The sequence below is a fragment of the Physeter macrocephalus genome, chromosome 4 (assembly GCF_002837175.3).
Source record: "Physeter macrocephalus isolate SW-GA chromosome 4, ASM283717v5, whole genome shotgun sequence".
In the NCBI taxonomy this organism is placed as follows: domain Eukaryota; kingdom Metazoa; phylum Chordata; class Mammalia; order Artiodactyla; family Physeteridae; genus Physeter; species Physeter macrocephalus.
Genome location: NC_041217.1, coordinates 31,951,426 through 31,971,081, shown reverse-complemented (window position 1 = coordinate 31,971,081; position 19,656 = coordinate 31,951,426). Strand labels below are relative to the sequence as shown.

At 42.2% G+C, this 19,656-nt stretch overlaps 1 protein-coding gene across 1 annotated transcript in view; it reads left to right on the top strand.

Moving 5' to 3' along the window:
• Nucleotides 1-412: 412 nt before the first annotated feature.
• Nucleotides 413-19,656, top strand: part of PROX1 (prospero homeobox 1) — a 49,711-nt gene continuing 30,467 nt past the window's right edge. The window contains exons 1-3 of the mRNA XM_055084077.1: nt 413-1,066; nt 8,827-10,620; nt 17,685-17,790. Coding sequence (XP_054940052.1) covers nt 8,894-10,620; nt 17,685-17,790 — 1,833 coding nt within the window. The 5' untranslated portion in view covers nt 413-1,066; nt 8,827-8,893. The remainder of the gene's footprint in view (nt 1,067-8,826; nt 10,621-17,684; nt 17,791-19,656) is intronic.

Genomic DNA, 19,656 nt, shown 5'->3' with positions numbered 1-19,656 from the left:
TCCGGCCCGGGCGCGGCGATCCGGTCGCCCCCAAGCAGTGGCTGCGTGCGGGTGAGGGGGGGGGGTGGGGGCGGGGATGGGGGCGGGGGGGGGGAGCGCGGGGCCCCGCTCCCCTCCTCTCCCCGCCCCCAAGCGGGGGCGGGGGGCGGGGGGGGGGGGGGGGGGGGGGCGGGGATGGAGGCGGGGGAGGGGAGCGCGGGGCCCCTCTCCCCTCCTCTCCTCCCAGCCCCTCACCCCCACCCCTTTTATATTTTTTTTTCCTCCCAAGTTCTCTTGCCTCGCTATCCCCCCTTGAATCCGAAGGCGCCTCGCGATTGGGTGCTGGGGCCGGGTACGTCAGTCAGACTGTGACGTGCAGTCTTCCTGTTTCCTTCAGCTGTGTCTTAAAGTAAATCTTGTTGTGGAGCGGAGCCCTCAGCTGAGGGAGCGCTCTGAAATAATACACCATTGCAGCCGGGGAAAGCAGAGCGGCGCAAAAGAGCTCTCGCCGGGTCCGCCTGCTCCCTCTCCGCTTCGCTCCTCTTCTTTCCTCTCCTCTCTCCCCTCTTCTACTCTCTTCTCCTATTCTCCTCTCTCCTCCTCGCGCCTCTTCTCTTCCCCTCTCTCCTCTCTTCTTGTCTTCCCTCCTCTCCTCTCCCTGCCCACCCTCTCCTCTCTCTCCCCTCATTCTCCCCGTCGGCCCGCTCGCGCGCTCCCGCACGGACTCACCGTCCCTTGTCCAATTATCATATTCATCACCCGCAAGATCTCACCGTGCGTGTGCGCGCGCGTGTTTTCCTCTCTCCGCCTGCAAAAAAGGCTCGGCCCCACTGCTCTCTGCACCGAGTAAGTATCTTCTCCCCCTCGCGAGTCCCCTCCCCTTTTCCAGAATCACTTGTACCGGCTTGTTCTTGAATGAGAAGAAAAGAAAAGAGACTCCCATTACTCATACTCGTGTAAACATCTTTCCACCCTCCCCAGGAGAAAATGGTGTTCTTTAAATGAATCATAATAAAATAGTGTCTAAACAGTTTCTAAGCAGAAGCCTCAGTGGAACTCAGCGCTCCGCTCCTCCCAGTTCCTACGAGTAAGTGATCCGCTTGGCTTTTCTTTCTTTCTCTTTCCTGCCGGTGGCTGGGGGGTGGTGTTGGCGAGGGGGGGGAGGCTGATAGTGCTGGACTTGTCGCTGATCTTGTCACCTTTTGTGTACTGTTTCTGGAGGGTGAGGAGGCTTTTCCTTCCTTTCCTTCTTTCTCTTGCCCTCTCTTCCCAGGAGAGAGGACCGCGAGGGGGACCGGGTCGCTTTTTGTTCGTCTGGGTCCCCGCTCTCCTCCCTGCCTCATCCTTCCCATCTCCCCCGGTGCAAACTCCTGGGCTAGTCCCCACGTCCTTGCTCTTTGTCTTGTTTATTATAGCTGCCTTTCTTCCAGGATCTTCCAATTTGCTTGTCATTTGCATACCTTTCACTTCTCCTTTTTAACCCCAGCAGAGGGCCAGGGAGTAGGGAGGAAGGGAGAGGGAGGAGGGGGGGGGGCGCTCTGTTACTTTCCTCTCAAAACGCTGTCGAAGCCGAAATGTTGAAATCGGGGTTGGAGCAATGGAGAGATGGTCCTGGGAAACGAGCACGGCGCCCCTCCCCTGTGCTCCCAGGACCCAGGGCTAGGTCACGCCGAGTAGGGTAAGGTGGCACCACCGGGAGCCTCAGGGGTCCTGGGGTGGGGGGGACTGGGGCCCAAGCGCGGCGGGAGGATGGAAGGATCGAGGTCCGGGTGGGGGTAGAGGATGTTCTTGGGCAGCGGATGTGCTCGCAGTCACCGCTGGCAGTCGACGTGGTTGGGCTGCTTCGATCTGATCTTGGTTCGTCTGGGTGGTACCTGCAGTTTTGCCCCACTTCGGAGGACTGGAGAGGGAGGAGTGAAGAGGTGAGAGTGATTGTTACTGGGAAGAACGGTGAGGGGGCGGGAGGAGCGCTGCTTGCTGCCTTGCCTGAACAGGCAAGGAGGGGGACGACGGGGGCAAGGTGGGGGGAGACATCACCCAAAGCTCAGTTTAGCAAATTGTTGGTTCTTCTGCTGTGCCCGCCACTTACTCCTCCTGCTAAAACTGAACGTAGGTGGAGGGTATGGATTGGAGGGGCGAGGTGAGGGGGGCGGGGGGGCGGGAGGGAGGTAAAGGGGGAGTAGCTTTGGAGAGAGACTCACAGGTCTCCCGCCACTTCCCAGCTTTTTTTCGGAAGTTGAGAGCCCTCCAGGCTGGCCGAGAGAAGAACTGGAAGGAGGGGTTGAGCGACAGTCTTAAATAGCCCAAGGAGGCAGGTTGGAGTGTGAAACTTCTGTTCTTGGCAATCCTGAACCCACTCCGCCTGGGGGAAGGCTGGGAACTCACCTGCTTGTTTTTATTTTTCCCAGAAGGTCTGTGTTGTCTCCTTGAGCTTATAATAACAGTGCAAGCACAGAGTGGCCTGCTCTCAAAGTCAAGGCTAGAAGTCTCTTCTCTTGTTCTCCGCCCCCCTTCTCTCCCATCTATAACCTCCTTTACAAAAAAAAAAAAAAAAAAAAATTATAATAATGTCCTTTCCTGGATTAGGTAGACAAAGGTCTATTAGCCGAGAGCTGCGCCATGGGCAGGGCCTGACAGGTGTGTTATGTCAAGAAAGACAGGTGCAAATTTCCTCTGTGTCTGTGTGTGTCTGTACAGTTCCAGACCTCAGGGTGTGCTCCAGGGTTGCGGAGGTTTATGGGTTTATGGTTGCCTTGGTTAATAGGATTGTCCGGGCTCATGGGAACTGCGCTGTTGTTATGTTTTGAGCCCTGCCATGTGAGTTCTTTGGTTGGGGGTGGAGGACAAGTTGGTATGTGTTTGTTTATTTTTCTTAAGGATGTTGGCAGGCTGCTGCTGAGGCTGTGTCTCGGGCTCCTGTCTGCCAGGCAGCTGAAAGTACCCCCACTTCAGGCAGCAGGTGGAGGGAGATTGACTTTCCCTTCGCTTCCCTCTGGTTTACGCCTATTTCCCAGGTCTTTGGGGGCATTCGGGGGGAGTAGTGAGAGCGTCTTTTGTGTGTGTGTGTGTGTGTGTGTGTGCGTGTGCGTGTGCGTGTGTGTGTGTGTGTGTGTGTTTTGGACATCCATGGGTGGTGTGTGTAACTGCCAAGAATACCAAAGTCAGTTTGAAAGTGTTACTGTTTTTAAAGCTTATCTTCTTTAGCGTGCTTTCTCCCTGCCCAGAAGGAATAGGTATGTGCATAAACTCTTTCAGGTCGTATGTTAAATACTCTCATAAAGTAGAATGAGCCTGTCATTGTACCAGACATGTGCCAGATGTCCTAGTTATTACTTTGATGGAGAAGGAAAATCTCAAGTATGTGAGAGGTAACTGTGCTTTTCTATTTGATGCAAGATGTAGGCAGTCGGTTCTCTGAAGTTTCTTGCAAGAACTTCTGAGCATTTTCAAAATGAAATGGGCTGTGGGTGGTGAAGAAGAAAAAGGGGAGTAATTTGGTTAACCTGTCCATGGGCTACAACATGGACCTGTTTCTGCAATAGTAAAATAGATGAAAGTAAGGACTGTGGCTTCATGTGTGAGGGAAGCTATTGAGAATTCAGTGTAAACACTGTATATGGATTCTCAAAATCTGACCTTTTATTTTTTTTTTTCTTTAAACAGGCTACTTCTTGAGTTGCATAGAAATAGATTAGATGGTGAATGGTTTTTGTTGGTTGGTTTGGTGGCTTGGGTGATCATCCTTGTTTCATGAAAATGAGATAGTATGTGTCATTTATTCTTTTGACTTAAACATCCAAGTTCCTCCTAATACTTTCTTTGGATGCTTTTGAAGTTCTTTCATAACTAAAATGTCATCTATGGATATGTCATTTGCTTTACTTTTAATAAGGGTTATCTGTGCTTGGCACTTATTGATATTTTTATATGTCCATTGTGCAGAATTCCATTTAGTTTAATCACCAAGACCTTGTGGGGAAAAAGAGATGCATACCTAACATGCATCTTTGTTCTCACTTTATTCATTCCCTTGCATCTTTCCTCTATAAGTAGCACTTACAATCTTAAAACATAACCTAGCTGCCAGGCATACTCTTTATTTGTTCAAAGTGAAATAGGCCTTTTTTCATGAATTTCTTAGAGGCATTGTTTTGCATTTGCAACTGTAAATATAAGGAGTATTTAGGTTCAAGATTAACAAAAGATTATAAAATGTTACTGATTTTATAATATGAAGATGGATTGTGCATGATATATTATTACTGGGTTCTAATTAAGTATCTGTATAAATTGGAAAGGACATATACGTAAGGAATTTCTAAAACCTTATTGCCTGGTGTATTCGAAAGCTTCAAAGGACATTTAGAGTATTTCAGTTCTCTTCAGAAAAAACTAAGTGTGTTTCTTCTTGAAGTTATTTCTCACTTTCTTTTATTTACTAATTTGGTGACATTACTTTTTAATATTTTAAGCATGTCTCAGAAAATATTCTGTGTTCATCTTGCAGGTGAAAAATGTATGACATTTTTGATAGAATGGAGGAATTTAAGATAAAATGGTTCTGATTTGAGATCTCTATTATCATAGGAAAATTTAAACCTGATATAAGATTTTGACAATACAATGTTAGTTAATTTAAGTATTAACTAATGTCAAGTGGGTTCTTCACAATAAACATCAAAGGCTTTCTTAGCCTGATAGTGAGCAGAAACATCTCCAAGGGAAAAGTTGCTAATTAGCAGAAATGAACTCTTAAATACAGTGAAGGGGACAGCTTGGTAAGGGGCAAGGGTGGGGGAGTACCTAAATCAAATCATCTGATTTTCCCCCTTGAATTACTGATTTCCAGATGGATTTACAAGGTTCTTTGTTAGTGTTATTCCACTTGCAGTTTCATAACCGGCTTGACCCAAGTAGATCAGAGGCCCACTCAAAGGTTGTTTTCTAAGAGAAGTAAAGTGTAGGCTTGAGCAATTCCTTCAAATCATTTTACCAACAAAGACAGATAGTCTAAATAATCCAAGCAGGAAACCATGCCAACCTTCCCCTCTCCCTTCTCATGAAAGATTTGACTGAACTATTGGAGAAATAATCATAGTGATCACTTCTTTGTCTAGAATCTGGACTCCAGATCGAGGCATAAAAGTTGCATCCCCTTCCCCAAATAACTTCTTTATTAAAGTAGAACACTTCAGCACTTTCTAGTTCACACTGCAGTGTTCCTTTGAAATGCTTCCCTGAAAATTCTTTTCTACTAACGTTGTCATCAGCTTCCTTAGGATTCTCCATGTTAAATTACCTGACATTCTTCAGATAATTCAGATTTTAATGAAGAATCTTTTGGAGTAGTTAAAATCTGACTTGATCATAGTTGAACGTTCTTATCTTTTTCTGGGAGGAATCTGCTAATGTTAAGATACCCTTCGTATAGGAATTATTAAAGTGTTTATGTAGTTAGACGCCAAGTGGTACAACACAATATTTAATAATAAAAATATTCTATGTAGATTTTCATATTAATTACAGAGGAGTTTACAGGAATAGAATATGTGTATCCAATCGATAATACATTTGGGTTCAAATGCTACGTCAGTGTTTTTCTGCATACTTGCTGATATTGATGTTCACCAGTGCTGATCAAAAGGTTCATATTGCTGGGTTAAACTCAAATTAATATAAAAATTAAAATATAATAAGAATCAGTAATAATTGTAGTTGAAACATATGGCTTAGTACATATATTGAGAAATAAAGGAATTTAAAAAAATCTTAATGGACAGGATGATATCAGTGATAAATTAATTCCATAGCATTCTCTGAATTGGGAAATCATGGAAGCACCTTTGAAAGTGTTTTCAAGTGATTTAAGTTACATTATAGTCATTTAACAGTGCATTTTCTTATGTGGTAAAATATTCATATATATATATATATATATATCTCGTTTGTGAAACATGATGCTAATAAAGTACTACAGTCAACCAGTTATAATTATTTAATCTTGCCTATAGCCTTCATGGGTTATAATCCTAACGTGTATGACGACTATACCTTTATTTCTGAGTTTAGGTCAAAGCTATACATAGAGATCTATTTATTCACACCTACCAATATAATGCCTTGTTTTACTGGATTATATAATTGTTCCTAGTTTTCTCATTTGTTTTGTCCTGATTGTTATGTCTCAGCTGTACATTTTACAATAAGACCTAAAAGTATTTAAATTTTCCTAGCCCCAAACAGAAACAAATCATTATTTAATCCAAGAATGCTGACCGGTTGAGAGAAAATTGCAAAAGTCAGTTTCGTTTGGTGAATTTGAAAGAAGTTACAGGATATTTTCTTCTTAAAAGACCCAACAAGCACGTTTAATTAACATGCAATCTCCACTGAAGATGAGAATATGATTTCTTTCCACCTTAGGAAGAGCACAGCCTTCCCCTTGGCTCAGGCATGAGGTAGGGATGCAGCTGTTGATACCTAGGCTAGATGAGAGGAAGTGCAGTTGACGCAGAGGTAAATGGCAGCTGGGAAGGGAAGGATGGCTGGGGATGACCTTGTGCTCATCTCTTACACCAGCGTGTTGTTTCTGAGCCTCTGTTGCAGAGATGCTCTTCCTGTAGCAAGGATGGGTATAGGGGGAAAACCCAGATTGGCTGTTAAGAGGAACAGGGGAAGAAAATACTGCACAAAGTTTGTTCAACATTTTGATTGGTGATCCGTGTGCTTTTCAGGTGATATTAAAGAGAAAATGACTTGCACCCAAAAAGACAAGAGGTAAAATTTTTAAAGAATGGCAATAAACTCTATTTTTGAAAAGCTGATCTACACACACAAAGTCCTCCTCGCAAAGACATCCCACCTCGATATGCAAGTCTTTCTGAGCTTTAAAATAATTCATCTTTTTTGTTGTTTGTCTCCGTCTCCCCTTTTTTCTTTCTCTCACCTGACAGCTGCACCTGATTTATCAGATCTAACATGTTAGTGAAATATTTGCCATTGCATTTTTGTATTCCTGAAACCAATTTCATTTGTTAATGTGTAAGGGGTCACAATCATCTTGAATTCACTTTTGAACCCTATATATTGAAGTTATCAAGATCTGTTGCCATTCCAAGTGCAGGAAATTTTATCCTGAGGCGCACAAAAAAGTATTTTACCCCCAAGCATCCAAAGAAACATACAAAAAAGCATCATGTTGCGTTCTTGACACTCTGATACAGTCTTTATTTAAATGTTTTATCTTCATTTAAAAACTGAGAACAAGGGCTACATGATGAAATCTTTGTCGCTTAAAAAAATACACGTCGCCACCTAAGCATTGAGCAGTCTTGATTTTTACAGGTTATTTCATGCTGAAATTATGCCTATTTGCATGGATAGTCATTCTTTAAAACTAGCCACAGATGCAGTCCTAGGGAGCACGTAGATGTTTTCACAGGTGAACCGAAAGAGATGGGAGCTGTTCCAAACACTCTGCACGCTGCCTTTGGCAATAGACCCTGTTATTGTGAAGATGTGCTCTGTTAAGCAAACGTGAAGTTTAATATTAGATAAACCCTGTGTGAAAAAAATATTTTCATTTTCTTCATAAAACGTTCATCGTAAGCAAAAAGATGCGACATCTTAACATTTATACAAAATCTGGGGTTAGCATCACTGGTTAACGTCACAAAAAATGTCAAGTGCCTTTTGTGAAATGCAAGTGCCTTTTTATATTGTGTTCCCAAGAAACAATGGAAGTTCATATGCAGAGACGGTATTTCCCCTTCTCACATATTTAATTGATGTTATTTTCTTTCTTCTTTATATATCTTCCTTCAGTCTTTTTTATCCCCCTGTGTTTTTTTGATCCTTTAATTTGGCACAAGAAATAAGATTCACAAATGGTGTATGTTATAAAGAGCTTCTTTAGGCATTTGAAGTATTATTTTGGCAGATTATAGAAAAAAAGCTAGCACTGAAGACGTATTTATCCTTGCCTAACTCAGTTTAGTGTTCCACATATTGATTTCTGAAATGTGACAATGTCCTTCTTCTGCACTGAGTCCAACTTTATAATAATTGAAGTCATCAAAACGACCTCATGAAAATTTATAAATATTCTCATACTTACATTAAAATCCAGCAACAGATACCGTCTTCAAATGTGATTTTAGTAATAAAAAGCACATATCTGTGCTAAATAAGCAGACTTGTAAAATGAGTATTTGTGCACTTATTTCCATGCTAAATTGGCCATTTATGTTGGAAAGATGCTGATGGGAGTGTTCTCCTCCCCATTTCACATATGACAAAAATGTTTTAAAATTCAGTAATAAAGGGTGTGTGTGAAATATTTGCATTTTTAGAGTCATTTTTTCCCCTTAATAGCGTTAAAGCCACAATAATTTTGTTGCAGAAATGGAATTTTTCATCCAAATTTCACACATCCTCAAAATTTAACCTTATTTCTTAAGTATAGACCACTTTTATCTTCTTTTGTAATATGAATCTCAATGCCCAAAATTTAATCAATTGGTTGTCAGAGGCTGTGTTCTTATAATCTACTGTTTCTTCTGAAGATAAACAGTATCATTTTAGGCATTTGTGAAAGAGAATCATATTACTGGTGCTTAAGCAGTTTTTGCTTTTTTTTTTTTTTTAATCTTAATCCATCTTAAACCAGTGGAGCAGAAATATTTAAAAATGTTTCATTTCAAGCAGAGTGCATAATAAATTGCAATAATTGTAATGTGCCATAAATCCCAGAGCCTATGCATTTTGCATTTGATTCAGGATTGAGGTCAGGAAATTTGGAGAAATTTAAAGAAAATGATTCATCAGTCCTTTTGTTCTGTTGGCCAGGGTCCCAGGATTCTTGAGCTGTGCCCAGCTGACGAGCTTTTGAAGATGGCACAATAACTGTCCAGTGATGCCTGACCATGACAGCACAGCCCTCTTAAGCCGGCAAACCAAGAGGAGAAGAGTTGACATTGGAGTGAAAAGGACGGTAGGGACAGCATCTGCATTTTTTGCTAAGGCAAGAGCAACGTTTTTTAGTGCCATGAATCCCCAAGGTTCCGAGCAGGATGTTGAGTATTCAGTGGTGCAGCATGCAGATGGGGAAAAGTCAAATGTACTCCGCAAGCTGCTGAAGAGGGCGAACTCATATGAAGATGCCATGATGCCTTTTCCAGGAGCAACCATAATTTCCCAGCTGTTGAAAAATAACATGAACAAAAATGGTGGCACGGAGCCCAGTTTCCAAGCCAGCGGTCTCTCTAGTACAGGCTCCGAAGTACATCAGGAGGATATATGCAGCAACTCTTCAAGAGACAGCCCCCCAGAGTGTCTTTCCCCTTTTGGCAGGCCTACTATGAGCCAGTTTGATATGGATCGCTTATGTGACGAGCACCTGAGAGCAAAGCGCGCCCGGGTTGAGAATATAATCCGGGGTATGAGCCATTCCCCCAGTGTGGCATTACGGGGCAATGAAAATGAAAGAGATATGGCCCCGCAGTCTGTGAGTCCCCGAGAAAGTTACCGAGAAAACAAACGCAAGCAGAAGCTGCCCCAGCAGCAGCAACAGAGTTTCCAGCAGCTGGTTTCAGCCCGCAAAGAACAGAAGCGAGAGGAGCGCCGACAGCTGAAACAGCAGCTGGAGGACATGCAGAAACAGCTGCGCCAGCTGCAGGAAAAGTTCTACCAGATCTATGACAGCACTGATTCTGAAAATGATGAAGATGGTAACCTGTCTGAAGACAGCATGCGCTCGGAGATCCTGGATGCCAGGGCCCAGGACTCCGTGGGGAGGTCAGACAATGAGATGTGCGAGCTGGACCCGGGGCAGTTCATCGACCGAGCCCGGGCCCTGATCCGGGAGCAGGAAATGGCCGAAAACAAGCCGAAGCGAGAAGGCAACAACAAAGAAAGAGACCATGGGCCAAACTCCTTACAACCCGAAGGCAAACATTTGGCCGAGACCTTGAAACAGGAACTGAACACTGCCATGTCGCAAGTTGTGGACACTGTGGTCAAAGTCTTCTCGGCCAAACCCTCTCGCCAGGTTCCTCAGGTCTTTCCGCCTCTCCAGATCCCCCAGGCCAGATTCGCAGTCAATGGGGAGAACCACAATTTCCACACCGCCAACCAGCGCCTGCAGTGCTTTGGCGACGTCATCATTCCGAACCCCCTGGACACCTTTGGCAATGTGCAGATGCCCAGTTCCACAGACCAGACAGAAGCACTGCCCCTGGTGGTCCGCAAAAACTCATCTGACCAGTCTGCCTCCGGCCCCCCCACCGGCGGTCACCACCAGCCCCTGCACCAGTCGCCTCTGTCGGCCACCGCAGGCTTTACCACGTCCACCTTCCGCCACCCCTTTCCCCTCCCCTTGATGGCCTACCCGTTTCAGAGTCCATTAGGTGCTCCCTCCGGCTCCTTCTCGGGAAAAGACAGAGCCTCTCCTGAATCCTTAGACTTAACTAGGGAGACCACGAGTCTGAGGACCAAGATGTCATCCCACCACCTGAGCCACCATCCTTGTTCACCAGCACATCCACCCAGCACTGCAGAAGGGCTCTCCTTGTCTCTCATCAAATCCGAGTGTGGCGATCTTCAAGACATGTCCGAAATCTCACCTTATTCGGGAAGTGCAATATCCTTTCATTTGCCCCCCAAGGAAAACAAGCCCAAACCAAAAAGGCTTCCCAGAAGGTCAGGTTTACACATTATTTAGAATGATGTATATTACTATCTTCTTAAGAATGCAGTCTTTCCTCTTCTTCAGAGTAACAGGCTTTTATCAACACGCGTGTGGCACTTCTGGTTGCACAAAAGCTTCACGGGAAACCAACATTTTTGTAACTCTCACAAGTTGTTAATTGCCCCAAAGTGGTAGTATTTAATGTGGGCTTTTGCAGTAGTGTTTTTTCTGCTGTTTCTTCCCGTATTATCTTCTTATCCTTTTTTTTTTTTTTCCCCAAGAGTAGATTTAGAGGTGGAAAAAAAAAAAAAGATCTCATTGTAATATTGAATTCTATCAGATTTTATGTTAACGTAGTAAGTTTCATAGCAGAGTAAAGAGAGAAAGATCAGTTTTCAGATCCCTAAGACTCCATAAGAAGAATTCTCCCTTTAGTTATCTATAAGGCTCCTGGTCTGTTTAAAGAAGGCCTGATTAAATCTTATGAGGAACAGTCTACTGATGGGAGGCTGCAGTGGGAGAAAGATGGTTGTGGATAGGGAGTTAGAGTCTCCTTATTCTTTAAGTGAGGTGTGGTTTTTTGTTTGTTTGTTTGTTTGTTTGTTTTAAAGGAAATATACAGGTACTGATTTATTCAGACGGTATCCATCTCTCGCCCGTTCACCCAAGGTCTGTTCTTTGGGTCTGGTGCAGCTGCCTCTATGCATGATTAACCTCTGTTCAGCCATACACAGAAATCTTTTGTCCTAACATACACAAAGCAAATTATTTTGGAAATCGAGAGAGCACAATTAAATATAAAACTCAGCCGTATTCGACTTTAAAAATGCCTCTTTTCATGTCTCTTTTATATTTTGAACCTGACTTTTATGTAGAGATGCCAGTTATATTTTTTTTATTAGACCTGTCCTGAGCTCTAGCTATTTTTAACTCACGATTTTTTTCTCTGTAAATTGGTCCTTTCAGCAAATTTTAAAAAATCTTGTGGTTGTTGATGTTTTGGGGGAGTAGAATAGTAGCATTTGGGGGCAAGTAGAGACATATTTCTTTTATATGAATTGCCAGATGGATATAAAATTTAGCAATTAAGTTGGCTGTTGCTAAATTGAGGGTTTTGAGCAATCGTCTTGATGGCTAGAGGTTGACATTTTCATATCTAACCTTACTCCAGAGGCTGCCATGTAAGTGCAAAGTCCCAGCTCTGGTGGAAATGTGTTTTCCTTGATATGAAGGTCATCCTTCTAGCCAACTCAGAATAACAGTGAAGATTTCTGATAAGGTGAATGTGAGCCACAAGTATGAGACACACTTGGGCAGTTAAGTACATTGTCTCTTTCCATAGAGAGGAAAAGAGAATAATGTCTTGAGAGAAAGATTTGAGGACTTAAGATGTAAACAGAAACTGAGTCTTGGTTTGGTTGCTGATTTAACTTCTAACTTTCAGAGATCTAAAGTTTAATCCACCAGTCATGAATCAAAGCTGCACCAGGCACCATGCCTTACACATCATAAGCAGGCAATAAACATTGGTCAAATTGGAATATAGCTGTTGGTGATGAGAAAGGCAAAGTACATAGACACAGACCTTGAATGGTTTTTTTTTACCCTCTGCAGGAGAGCATCTTCTGGGGTTCATACCAGGCTCATGTCCAGGGCTAGACCCCATTGCTCCTCAGAGATCCCTTGACTTCATTTTGAAGCCAGTTGTAGTGATGGTGGGTTGTTTCTCTCACTTGTGCGTGTGCGCGCACACACACACACACACACACACACACACACGAAAGGGACATGCCCATTTGGATGAATATTTGAAGCCAGGTTTCAAAGTCTTATAAGGCCATACTAAACTCTTTAACTCAAGATCACACACACACACACACACACACACACACGAAAGGGACATGCCCATTTGGATGAATATTTGAAGCCAGGTTTCAAAGTCTTATAAGGCCATACTAAACTCTTTAACTCAAGATTCCAGTTTCTGGGTTTTTCTTAATTGTTTTTTGTTTTTACTTAGACTTGTCACCGTATCCAGATAATTATGCCTGCGCTTTTTTTTTTTTTTTAATAAGTTGGGTCTTCTAAGAAAAAAATCTTTAGATTGCTCTAAGTGTTGGCTATGCTCACTGTCTCACCCTCTCTAAATCCCCTGAGGAATTTTGAGTATTTGAATAGAAAGTACTTCCTTTTCTTTCTATACATATCAAAGACTTTAAAGAGAATTTAGTTGCTTCTTCTTCAGAGGAATAACTTCACCTCTCTCTTCCCATAGAAGAGTCTGCTCAACAGCAACGGTTTGGAAACACCTGTATTCATATGAAATGTTAGTTGCTTACACCTGGAGTTGTTTATTTTGTGTAGCTAAATAATTTTGGCCTCTTGCTGCAATGAATGATTACATTTCCCATATGCTGGCCTTCCAGCCTCTGTTTCTTTCTCTTTTCCCTTCTATGATCTCGCCCTTTTAGCCGTTTATCTCTTTGCTATATTATTTCTCAGGAAGAAGATAGACAAGCATCCTTTTCTAGAGTTCACACAGTTCTGAAGCCAGTGAGGATCTGAGTGTTTGCTGAGAGGCTGGGTCTGCTTTTCTTCTGTCTCCATCCTTGTACGGCGATGAGTTCTCCCCTTGACTTACCCGGTGGTGTCTAGGCAAAATTCTCAAGCTTTTAGTTTAAAGAAATCTCTGGGAACCACAGCAAGTCATCTTACTTCAGTTTAGGTAGACAAGGCCATATGTGAACCTGTTATGCAGTTACTCTTAGAAAAGATCGATAGAAATGAGGAGAAATGGGACGAAATGGTACCTTCATGATTGTCATTATTGTTTTTACTTTTAGTCCATGGCTTTCCAAACTGTAATGAATAATTGAATTCTTAAGGAACAATTCTTTCCCACCGCAAAAGACATCATCTGTTTCCCTGAACAAAGTAGCTAAGATAAGAACTATTAAGAACGCCAGCTTATCGGATAAATCCATTCTGAGTCCAGCACATTAGGCATATATATTCTACGTAATAGAGCACACTACCTTGTTATCCCTTCTAATAGAAAGGAACTAGTGAATGTGTGTGCGTGGTAAACTGAATGTCAGTGCACCTGCACCAAAAGGTCACGTCTTGGATACAAAAACCGTGTTCAGTATCCTTGTAAATGAATCTATTTAATCAAATATTGAATTTTATTCAAATTCCAAAAGAAACAGCCAGCCAATTGTTTTTCCTCCTGATGTTCCTTGTCATTCATCCTCTTTGCATCTCAAGAAAAATAGCCTAGTTCGGGCCTCAAACGTTTGCATGCACCCATTTAAAGCACAAGAGCGGTGTTCTAAGCACTTAAGACATGCGAGGGAAGAAACTGAACCTCTTCTCTGTGACAGTCAGCTTTCCCTGTTCGACTTTTAGGGAGAAGGTTAAAAAACACGTGAAGTTAAAAAAGGAAAATGATTTAATGATTGGAAACTAAAATCCATCTCGAAAACCTGAATTAAAAATGAATTTCTAAAATGTGAATTCATCCATAGAAGTTGATCTTTTACATTTTTGGAAGTGGTGCGGGGCCATAGGAATTCTGTTAGGTGTATTAGCTGTAGGGAAACACATATATTAAAGATTGGAAGACTCTGGATTCCCCTTCCCCCTCCCCCCAATTATGGACTAAGTAAATTTAAGAATATATATATCCATAAACTACACATCCCACCTATTATGTTAAACTTCTTTGTGGAGCAACAACTTGCTCTATCCCTTTTATTCAATGTGAGAGTTTAGATCTTTTTCTCCCCTTTTAAGGATTCTAAGGGGGGAAAACTAGAAACATAGCAAATCAGAGCTTAAGGAGCAAGCTAAAATTCTCTGGGTTTCAAAGCGTTTCAGAAATTGTAAGCAAGTGGTCCCGATCCATTTGGTCGGAACTGCAGCATGTAAAACCTCTAGCCACAGTTCAGGGTTCAGTTGGAAAAAAAGAATTTTCTTCCTGCAGCCTTCAGGACCTATTATTCTCCCATTTGCCTTTTTGCTGCCTCTGTTGCTGCTCCCGCGGCTGCTGTTTAGGTGAAGTTATATCGTGCTTGGTAAACAGACAACACTTAAATTCTCAGGTTGTTTGAATACCATTTTAGGTTCAGCTGCAGTACCCTACTTCTCTTATCTTTTATATTCCCGAGCAGATGTCTTTCATTAATTTATGGATTTATCATCTTTTTTTTCTTTTTCTTTTCCTTTCCTCTCTTTTTTTTTTTTTTTTACACCTGGCAGCTGTCTCAAGTTTCAGCAGTTATTGTCTATTTTGCATTATACATAGAATTGAATGTCATCTGTCTTCACAAAGCTATGGCTAAGAGAATTGAGGCAAAGCCACATGAGCTGCCGGGACAGATCTTGTTTGCGTTCCATCCCCCCTCACCCCACCCCCCTTTACCTCCTTAATATTTATTTGTGCTCATTTTCTTTCCTGGCCTTGAATGGAGCTTAGCTCGTGTTCAGTACAGCTGTATGTTTACTGAATCTATTCCATCATGAGTCATTGTGCGTGTGTAAGTATCCTGGAAACAGCTAGTGCTTTCTTGGAAGAACAGTTGCTTTTCAGCACAAGCACTTAAAAGGGAAATTAACCAATTGGTCAGTTCAGATTTATTTTGAAGAGAAAAAAAAGGATTATCTAACTGTTGGCTTTTAAATCTTTCATTAGCTATTTTTAATAGTTTATTAGAAACATATATTTTATGGGAATTTTATCTTAATTACACGATGAGCAAGAAATAAAGATGTATTCTGTGTTTCATTTCCACTGATTGATTCCAAGTATTTCCAACAGGAAGCATTTTAAAGCAAAAAAACGGACTTGAGAAATTCAAATTAGGATGATTTTTTTCATGAAATAAAAAGCCTCTGAATCCCAACCAAAATACGATGGATACTTTGCTCTGTTTTTTTTTAATTAAAAAAGACAGAAACATCTTAGCATAATTTAAAGACACTGAAAGCTTCAGGAAGTTTTGGTGGCTCAATAACTATCTGAGAACTACAGCAAAACAATTCGTTTTGTATGAGACCAAATTTGAAAAGGTTTGGAACTTTTCCCTGCTAATAATTAATTGTACTAGGTTGTTTGGATGTAGCCTTCTGAAAGAACAGATTAGAACCCAAATCTGAGGATGTTTGTCAAAGTTTGGACTTGCCTAAAACTCTTATCACGAGGCAATAGGAGACAGCTTGCCACTATTATTTCACTTATCCATTTGGACAGATGGTCCTGAAGTGTGCCGGGCTCCTTTAGTCCCCTCTCTCAGTCTAATGGAGGTTACTGGAGGGCCTTTCAGCCCTTTCCTTGGCACAAGAAGTATGTCAGTCATAAATTATCGTCTTTGTAATCATTAAGGATCTCAAACAAAAACACAAGTTCAGTTAAACTGCTTTGGCTTACAGATAAAACATCAAAATTTCTTTCTTCAGTGTTTATTTTCAGTGAAAACAAAAGGCTCAATATTTAACTTTTCAATTTACAAACTACGGTGATCTTTTTCAAATTGCGTGATATTAACGGGAATGCTAATTGATCAAATTCTCAGCAGAATATTTGGTTAAACCCCCTGTTATGAGTAGTCAAGAACTTATCAATATTAATTCGATTATGCTTCTCTAGGAACTTTCTGGTTTCCCTCTGTTCCTAAGATTGGTCATGCTGTAATTGATGGTGGTAGTTTAGAAACTTTCACCTTTCCTAAATATCTGTGTTTATTTGACCTTGCTTCATACGGTGTGAAATTTTTGTTGGGTTTGTTAGCCAAGTGTGTGTGTTTGCTTATGTGTGCGTGTGTGTGTGTGCGCGCACACCCACACGCGCATATTTTCTTTTCTTTTTTTCCCTTATTTTTTCCCAGACTCTCTTTTAAGAGAAAATCCTTAGAGAAGCTTCTAGGAAGGACCCTTAATTGACCTTGTGGGGGACCACATTGATTTTCTCCACGTGCATCTTCATTTCTGATAAATTATAAAGCCATTAATTTGCTGAGGAAATGGCAGGGCCAGGCTGCGGCACAGATGTGACCAGAGCCATCCCAGCTCCGAGTCTGCTGAGGAGTGCCAAGAATCTGGGGGAGAATCAGGAAGCCTGGATTGTTATGGTTAGCCTCACATTCTCTTGGGAACTGTTTTAGTTGCTGCTGTTTACAGATCTAAAAGGTAATGATGTTTCCAGATAAATAGACCTTCTTATTTTGGGTAAGTGGCCATTTATTGATCTGCTAACCCACATTTATTGATTTGTTAGCTCCAACCACTGTGGCACTCTCAAAGGAGTTAACTATAAATCCAGGAGAGGCAAATTGTATTTGGTTTTGGATCGTTGCTCTAACAAAAGCGACACCCCCCCTCCCTGTTCTCTCGTGCCCAAACTACCCCTCCCAAGTTTTAGCTGTTATTGAAAAGGAAACAATTAAAAGGATATAATAATGAGACAGGAAGAAAGTGAGTCAAGATGCTCCATTATATTAGCGCTGAAAGGTAAAATGTGAAGCTTGCCTAACAGTGTTCAAAATAATGCATTTTATCTTTTCATGTACATTAGTATAATAATTGGATGTCACCTGCAGAGAGCGTAGGGAACAAACAGAACTGTAATTGTGAAGAAGGAAAAAACTCTCATGATAAGAGTTGTGCAGTACCTGTTGGGTGCATTTGTCTCCTTAGCAACAAGTGAACGTATAGATAGCATAAGGACCTCAAACGGGGGGAATGTTTTGCCAGCCTCACCACGAAGTCTCCAGGATTCCGCAACTAAATTGTGCAGTGCATCTTCACCATTATATTTGGCAATTTCCGACCGGCAGTGGTCATTCTGAGCAGGCAGCAGCAAGTTAGTGATGGATTCCATGGCCAGCGCCATTTATCTTCCAGAATTCCTATGGTTGCTGGGTGGGCCTCCAGATTCCTGGGGTGGGGGGGCGGGGGAAGGGAGGGATGGTAGGTGCTTGTGTTTCAAGAAATTGTTTCCTTAACCAATTGCATCCTACATGCAGGAAGGATTGTCACCCAATCACTTGAAAAAAGCAAAGCTCATGTTCTTTTACACCCGTTATCCCAGCTCCAACATGCTGAAAACCTACTTCTCTGATGTAAAGGTAAGGACATATTTCATTGTTAATGTTTTCAATTTCTGTGCATGAGGTAGTGATTTGAACTCTTGGAAGTTAATGGAGATGAGTGTGGAGTTGGTTGGTGAATACACCTACGTTGTAATTGATTTAATGCATTTGTCCATTGGTCTAAGGCTTTGCCAAGCAAAGAGGAGGCTCCTTGTGTGTTAAGACCAAAGGACTGGGCGCACAGATTTTCATTCTAGTCCGGGAAACTTAACCTCTGTCTTTATATGTCTTAACTCCTTGGAAGAAATTTCAGTTGGTCCTGGAGGGATGTGCTTTAGAGAATTTTATTTTCCTCCCCTCAGCCACAGTAAACTGTTTCTGTTTTTGTTTCTGTTAGTTTCCCCATATTTGTGCTTAGGAAAGCAAACACTAGCACCTCTTTTTCCCCCTGTCGAAAGGAGCGTACATTGAAATTCTCTCTGCAGTAGCTGCTTAAAAACAAAAGTGATGATTGTCTCTTATTTACAACTTAATTTGTTGTTGATGTAGAGTACACTGAGCATAAGGAGAATGAATAAAGTGACAGATTCAGGACACATTATTCAAATGAGGATATGAAAGCTGTCGGCCTACAGCTGCAGCCTCCCTCATTCTACAGAATATGGGGACCTCCTGGTTCTGTGTGTGTGTGTGTGTGTGTGTGTGTGTGTGTGTATGCGTCTGTGTCTGTGTGTGGGTTTTAAGTAATTGTTTGCAACAACTTGATGTTGTGTTAATCATCTGTAACTTTTTAAAACATAGATTGGGTTTTGATGATGCTAATGACACACATGGTATCATTATCCAAAGAACTCGATAAACATTACATTAGCCGAGATTAGTTTATTAAGGCTGGGTGCTCTTACCCCCACCCTCTCCTGCCCACCCCCGTGTGTACAAGTTCTTATTTCTGCCACGGAGAACCCACGAGCAGCCAAAATGTGCTCCTTCCTCCGTGACTCCCCTCTCTCTGCAGTGGGTTTTGTGCCCAACGTCTGAGTTGTTTCATTGGCCCCTTTCGCAGGCCGACCCATTTCAGTCTTGCCTTCACTGATGTTTTACTTGGCCTTGTAAGAAAAGTTCTGTTTTCCCTCCTGTTTGCTTTTAAATTGTGTAGCAACTTCAGCCTTTTATCTCTCTCCTTCCCTGGCTGAGCTCCTTAAGGAAGGCATGTTTCCTTCTCCTCCAGTGCCAGCAAACTGGGCAGGATGGGAAGACAGAGAGAGGTAGTTACTTAAAGAGCTAGATAAGAATCATTAAGCACAAGAAAGGTCGAGTGCCACAGTAGACCAGGACAGGGTTTGGACCTTGTGGGGAACCATCTGAAACTGACAAACTGAAGGGCATTTGTCGATTGGTTGAGGACCAACCAGCTTCTAGAGCCTAGTTCTTCCAGGGCATCCTCCCGACCCTTTAGTTCTAGGAGGGGGACATGGAGGAGAGGGAGAAAATTGTTACTGTGTGTGTGTGTGTGTGTGTGTGTGTGTGTGTGTGTGTGTGTTTAGATGTCCGTGTTACCTCCTTCACTCCTCTTGGTGCTGTGATCTGCAGTGTTGTGATATAATGATAACAACACCTTATATTATCTATAATATAATATCCTTTCATTCAGGAGGCCAAAGAGCTTTACAAACTGCTTACATAGGGATCACTCATCTACCACTGACATGCAGACACCTGGAGGGTGGAAAGTAGCAGCCATTCTGAGCCAGCAACGCTATCCAACAGTAGATGTAAATATTAGAAGCGTTCATGATTTTGCACGTGTGGCCGGGAGAAGGGCGAGGGTGGGGGAGATGGTGGATTTGTAGCTTTAGAAATATCGGGCACTGTAAACCAACAAGAAATTGTTCCCATTCCTTT